Below are 6885 nucleotides of genomic sequence, written 5' to 3'. Positions count from 1 at the left end.
AGCTCCAGCTTCCACCTTGATCAGATTTGTAATCCATAGGTCTTCAGATCTCCCCATAAGGAGATCTCTCCATTCTTCATTCTCCAGCTCAAACCAGATTTTCATCATCCAGTTCTTATTCTCCTATATACCCATCTTGACAGGCCTCTGGCTCTCCTTTGTCATCTGCAGCATTGCAGCTCCTCCTTCCCTTTCCTCCGGAACAACAAATATTTCTTTCTCCACTCTCTCAATGTTCTCAGTTTTCTCTTCTTGTCCAGCTGCATAAACTTCCTGAGTCAAGTCCTTATCAAATTCAGTGAGTTTATTTACTGTTGAGTTCAGGGTTGCAACATTTGTAGCCAAAACATCACTTTGGCCTTGTAACTTTCCCAAGAGAAAAAACACTCTGTCCAATTTAGCCTGAATTTTTCCTCCTTCAGCCATTCTTGTAATGTCCCAAAACCCCCTCTAGAGGGATTCTAGTTACTTAATATTCCTTCCAGTTCAAAACCAAAAGTCAAGTTAGTTTGTATCAGTTCTTCCTGCTCTGCTCTTTGTAAGGCAATAAATAAATGTAAGTGATTCATATTTCAAGCGCATCCTAAAGCAACCTTCCCCAACCTGATGCCTTCAAGATGTTTTGAACTCCAATTCCCATCAGTCCCCCACTGCCAGGCAAAGAACTCCCAGCTCCCAGCTCTAGTTCTACCCAAGTCTTTAATGCTCAAATCAGATTGGTAGAGAAGGCACACAGCAGACTACAAAGTTCAAAAAGTACATTAGAGAACTGGATATTTCATTTTGGAAAGTGGGGGAAGCACAACTATTTGCCCAACAAATGGCTGGAGTCCCCAAGGCTGGGCAAGGTAATGGTCACACCTTGGAGTAAGCTTGGCCTGCAAAGGCTGTTCCTCTTAATTCTCATGTGCAAAGATGTGGGAGTGTGCATTGGATCTGGCTGCTGAAAAGCAAGGAGAGGCAAGTGAGGGAGCTCTGGGTGCCCATAGGAATCCCCTAGATTGAGGCAACAGAGTACAATTCAGCAAATTAAACATTTAAATTTGTTCTCACAAATAGTTTTTTACCATCTCATGCTAAGCTCATTTTCTCTCATTTATCACACTATTCAGATCCTAAATCTCTTGTAACATACAGCTTCCTAATTCCATGGATTGGTATGTATTTTCTCTCACTAATTTTATGCACCCTTATATTTTCTGTGATATTCTTGCCTCGAACATATACTTATATTCTCAGCTTTCAAAGTTCCTTTGGGAAGCTGCTAGTATTTGTTAAGCTGGTGCCTTCCCCACTGGTGCCTTACGGGAGGCTTCAGTGCCAGCTTTATTCCTTTTGATTAGTAACACAGTGGACTTATTAGGAAAGTTAGAGAAATGAGAAATCTAAAAAGGTTGAATATATTTGCTTGCCTCTTACACATAGCTTTATTCATTTCATACTGTTTGTTTTCAATGCAGAGAAGGTAATAAGAGAGAGGAAGGATTCCCTCAAGAATGAGAAAGAGCTTGAAAAGATTATGAAGAAGAGGCATTTGGACTTCCTGGATATTCTTCTTTGCGCAAAGGTGAACACTGTAAAAATAATGCACCTATGCCTGCCATGCTATATTGCTAAGGGCTTTTCCAGCCATCACCAACCTTCTTTGAAAGGCTTGATGTGAGCTGGGAGAGGGAGGAGGGTCTTGGAGGACTTTAAATATTGGATCTCACTAATCCTATAAAACACTATGTTCCCTGTGCGGTTAGGATGAAAATGGAAATCCATTGTCCGATGAAGACATACGTGCAGAAGTGGACACATTCATGTTCGAAGGTCATGATACCACAGCTAGTGGAATCTCTTGGCTCTTTTATTGTATGGCTCAGAACCCTGAACATCAGCAGAGATGCAGAGAGGAGATCATGGAGCTTCTTGGGCGACAGGAAGAGATACAATGGTCAGACTAAATTCTTGTTCAACTTTAAATGTTTATTTCCTGGCTCATGTTATGAGGTTTCTGAAGGAGAGCAACACTGCAGAGTAGTTTAGGATCATAGTAGTCTGTCCACAATGCCTCAGGTTGAGTAAGTTCCAGGGAAGATGGGCCAGTCCTATACTGTAGGAAAAGAAGCTCTGATTTCTATTTCTATATTTAAATCACTGCTATGGCTGCTGCAAGGATGTACTGTAGCTAGTGTGGTCATGCTTGTATTGCCAAAAATAATGCAAAAATCAAAATCTATTATCAAAAAGAGACAGCTCTTCAAAAAGTACGACACAATTAGCCACCCTCACCCATTACTCATGAAGAGGTAACACAGCTACAACAGATGGGCTGTGGACTGAGCCCACCAATACGCCTGATCTCTAATGTCCTGATAACTTCTAAAGAGGGGAGCCTCCTCTATTCAGGTGGGATTCCTGCATGATTTGTTTTCCAGGTAGACTTCCTGCATGGTTTAATTTCCCATAACAAACAAAAACAACAACCCAGTTTTGTATGCTGTATTTCATTCAATCAATCAATCAATCAATCAATCATTTAACTTTTTTACTGCCTTTCTCACACTATAAGAAACAAGGTGTCTAACAGAATAAATTAAAATAAATACGCCTAAAACCCCCACAATCAATATAATTTTTTTTTTAAAAAGTGCATAACCCTGCTAAAAACAGCCCTAAAAGCACAGATATTCACTAATATATGCATCTCTGTGCATGCTTTAAGCTAGCATGTGCATTTTTGCACTTGTTATTTGGCGGGAGAAGTGCAAATTTTCAAGGGTGGCTGTGTTCAGTTCACATCTTGTTCCAGAAAGTGTGAGTAAGGTAAGTTCACCTTTAAGTATGAACTGAATCAAATTTCTCCCCTCTCCCCAACACTTGTATTGAGCAAGGACAGCTTAGACAGTGGATTCCACTCCGACTCCTTTTTCCTTCACCTTAATAAAACTTTATGTGACTTAACTCCAGTCATTTTGGGCGGTGTCTTTAAGGGACGACTTGGGAAATATGACGTACAGCACCATGTGCATTAAGGAGAGCCTTCGGCTTTATCCTCCAGTACCTCTTATAGCACAAGAACTGAATTCTCCTGTGACTTTTGCTGATGGACGAACCTTACCAAAAGGTAGGCTTCCCCTCTCTCCCTTCTGCAGACTTCCTTTGAACTCGTCCCTTCCTCTTCCTCTTCCATCTTCATTCTTACACTGTTCTCATTATTCAATTCCACTGTCTCTTAAACTTCCATCAAGGGTTTCTAACGTTTTATGGACCACATTCACCCTTGGCCTACCTTGTGGGGCTACTGACAACTATGATGCGGCCACCCCACACTCTTGCATGCACACACTCACATTCGTGCACACAGGGAATATGTGGAGGACACACACAGGTGTGCATGCCGACACAGAGGTACACAGCCCCTGTGTTCAGATGGACAATTTCTGGAGCTGCTAGGCCTTAGATGGACCATCTCTTGAGGCTCCACCTACACTAAATGAATTCCTTGGGCAAACAAACAAATATTATATGACCAGGAAAGCATAGTCGTATACTTTCCAGCTGCCTTCCTGTACTCTGTGCAGGATCATCCTGGTTATCAGTGCAACAACTCTGAAAATCTGCCTGTCTTTGCAGCAAGTTATTGAGAATGAATGTTTTGGTAAGTGCCACTGGATAGCAATTAATTCTCATTGCATAATATCACTGCTGATGAAATGATACTAGATGATGTGTCTCTTTTTTCCCCACAGGCTTCCTAACTGCATTGGATGTTTATGGTCTTCACAGAAATCCTGAGATTTGGGACAATCCTGAGGTAATAATAAAAGGAGAAAAGCCTAAGCAAGACCTTTCTGGTGAGACTGAGAGAAGTTGACATGTTTTGAGAAAAAGATGGTGGAATAAGTGCCATGGACACATACAATTTCTTTAAGAAAAGAGGCCAATTGTTTGTCACACTAACACTGTGTGACTAGATGTGTGGATTTATCCCAGCGTTTTGTTTTACCAGTTTCTTGCTTGTTTTACCTTACTAAACGCATCCAGAAGTATTCTAGTTTGGAGGTGAGAAAGGCTGATTTAGTCCATTGCCTCATATCAATGGCCTAATCCCAACTATCTAGTTTAGTGTGTCCCTCTACAGAATTGGATAAGAACAGTATGAGGAAGATAGTATACTAATTAAGTAGAAGGACAGGCCACATATTCTGTAGTTATGATTCTTAAAATGTTGCTTAAGCACTTACAAAATGGCAAAAATCTGTTGCGAAAAGAAAGCCATTGCAAAATGTATTGGCAAAGCTGCTGTAGAATCCTAATCCAGAAAACATTCCTAATCCAGGTCAGGAGCTATGGAAGTATTCTGCCAAAAATCCACCCACCCACCAGTCCCTAAAGTGCTGCTTACAAAAACTGTGTAGGCTTCCCTCTCCATTCAAAGAGCAACTTCAGGAGCAACATCAGCACCACAGCAGGGGGGAAAGGTTAGCATTTCCCTCCCAAGCCCTGCAGGCCTGTTGCTGGTCAGACACCCCAATGGCTGTGTACAGTTTTAAAAACATGCACACTGATGCAATTAACATCATGTCTCATTTGTCCCAGGCGTTTATAGATGTGAAGGAATTTTCCTTCAGATTACACTGGGGAAAACATATTGCTAAGAGTGCAATCCTATAATCCTATACAGAACTAGGCCCCATGGAGCTCAATGGGCATTATGACCCAGTAAGTGGGTATAGAACAGTATTCTTTTTTGTGAATGCCCCTTTTTCCTCTTTTCCAACCATATCTGTTGCCATTCTAATACAAAATTCCACGACTTATTTTCTGCTATAGGAATTTAATCCTCTAAGATTCTCCACAGAGAATTCAAAGCATCGCCACCCATATGCTTTCTTGCCTTTTGCTGCAGGGCCAAGGTAAATATTTTCTCACCTATACTGTGCACTGTTCTCTCCATAAAAGGAGACTTTGACATTAAGCTTCAATGAAAGACACAACTGTGTTCAAGGCTTATAAAACTGTGAATGAGTCCACAGCAAAGCAGAATTAACTGCCAGCATAAAACAATATATACTCAAAAGCCTAAAAGGGTTGGGCATACAAAGGAGAACAAAGATGATGCCAGACATTCATTTCTGGGAAGCGAAACCTAAAAGTGAAGGAGCAACAACCGAAAAGGCCCTGATTTGACCATCTGCGGAATGCTCTTCTGTTTGTAATGTAATGTTGCCCTTCCTTCTACTCAGGAACTGCATTGGACAGCAGTTTGCCATGAATGAGATGAAGGTTGCTCTTGCCCTGACGCTCCTGCGCTTTGAGCTTTTGCCTGATCCTGCCAACCTCCTGATTCCCATGCTGCAAGTTGTCACCTGATCCATAAATGGGATATATCTGAAGCTGAAGGCTCTTCACTGATGGCTGCTTTTACCAGAGTAGTAATGCTTGCTTCTGGACTCTCAATTCCTGCCAATAAATACATACATACTGTCCCTGATAAAATATGTAAACATCCTACATGCAAAGAATTATTATTACTGTATTTTCCAATAACATTGATCTGGATCCAGCCATGACGTGGGGAAAAGGTGGGATTTAGCGCTCATGGGGGGAACATATTAGAATGTGTGAGTGAAGGTTCCAGCTGTTCCCACCAGCTGCCACAAAGTTGTTCCGTCATTTTGAGCCAGCAGCTCCAGCCGAATCAGAAAGTCTTCAGGACATACTCTAGACAGTGAGCAAAGAGAAAGCAGCAGTCAGCTGGCGATGTAGAATCTAGTCAATCCCTTGTGGTCCTGGCTCCCCAGGAGTTTCTTTGTTTTTCTATTGGACTGTTGATCTTCACCTGCGTGGCTCTGAAAGCCATCCAGCTATTCCAGACAAGGCAGAAACTGATCAATGGTTTTAGGAGTTTCCCAGGACCTCCCAGCCAGTGGCTCTATGGCCATGTCCATATGGTAAGGGATCTCTGACTTTCCTGGTGGGAAGGTGGGTCTCTCTTTGTAAAATTGCATTTCTCGATAAAGAACTGGAGATTGACTGGATTCTGTGTTACCAGCCACCATTCAGTTGTGCCTAAAGAGTAGGGCACAGAATGACTACTTTCTGGAGCTTTGGTTCTGATTCATATTGTGTGATCAGAGGAATCCAACCACAGTGCTTTCTCTGCTTCATATCACATTCTGAAAGGATATTTTCTATGAAATGTGCTGTTTATTATTGCTGTCATGCAGTTTTATTGCACCTGCAAGGCAACTGGCTTGGGTACCATGACACTGGTTTGAGAGAGCAGGCTCTTAGAACTTTAGTTTGGGTGGGCTATCCTGCCCTGTAATGTGGCTGGCCAGGGAATGTAGAATGGCCAGACACTGGGACGTGACATCTCTCACCACCCGTGAGGGACCAATAAATATTGGTAGGCACCATTAATATTAATGTCATGCAGTGCACTTCTGCTCTTTTTATGAAGGGAATTGTTGTCCTCTCTTGGCATACAGAGGCTGGTTCAAGATCCAGCACCATTTCCAAATATAGATTCTTTCAGTATTTTGAGACTGCTGTGATTGTAATTATATTGTTTGGCCATTTCTTTTAAGCTCTCAGTCCAACCAGGTCATATTCAGAATAGACTTGTGGAAATAAATGCACTTGATTAACTTAAATCCATTGGTTTCACTGACTTTGTGGCTTGGAACGGAGAGCTTGGGTTATTTACAATATAAACTCTGATACCAGGGCTTAATATGAATGGATTTATTTTTTTACACATTTTATGTCACAGACCTAGAAATACTTTGGGTCCCCCCCCCCATAAAACAAAGTATTTATCATTCAGCTTAATAATATATATGTCATAACGATGGTATTACAAGGATTATACAGGGGAAAGGCTGATCGTTT

At 41.6% G+C, this 6885-nt stretch overlaps 1 protein-coding gene across 1 annotated transcript; it reads left to right on the top strand.

Moving 5' to 3' along the window:
• Window positions 1-825: 825 nt before the first annotated feature.
• On the top strand, window positions 826-6794 carry LOC144327802 (cytochrome P450 4B1-like). Its single transcript, XM_077928762.1, has 6 exons — window positions 826-1567; window positions 1749-1939; window positions 2979-3112; window positions 3738-3802; window positions 4822-4904; window positions 5235-6794. The coding sequence occupies exons 1-6, from the start codon at window positions 1520-1522 to the stop codon at window positions 5359-5361; spliced, it is 648 nt and encodes a 215-aa protein (XP_077784888.1). The 5' UTR covers window positions 826-1519; the 3' UTR covers window positions 5362-6794.
• The last annotated feature ends 91 nt before the right edge of the window (window positions 6795-6885 follow it).

This window comes from Podarcis muralis, chromosome 5 (assembly GCF_964188315.1).
Source record: "Podarcis muralis chromosome 5, rPodMur119.hap1.1, whole genome shotgun sequence".
Lineage (NCBI taxonomy): Eukaryota > Metazoa > Chordata > Lepidosauria > Squamata > Lacertidae > Podarcis > Podarcis muralis.
Note: the sequence above shows the minus strand (reverse complement) of the source record. Positions and strands in the feature narration are given on the sequence as shown.

Coding starts and splice junctions, on each gene's coding strand:
- LOC144327802 (XM_077928762.1), top strand. CDS start 1,520: ATGAAGAAGAGGCATTTGGACTTCCTGGATATTCTTCTTTGCGCAAAG. Junction 3,803..4,821: donor AGATTTGGGACAATCCTGAG/GTAATAATAAAA, acceptor TTTCTGCTATAG/GAATTTAATCCTCTAAGATT. Junction 4,905..5,234: donor CCTTTTGCTGCAGGGCCAAG/GTAAATATTTTC, acceptor CCTTCTACTCAG/GAACTGCATTGGACAGCAGT.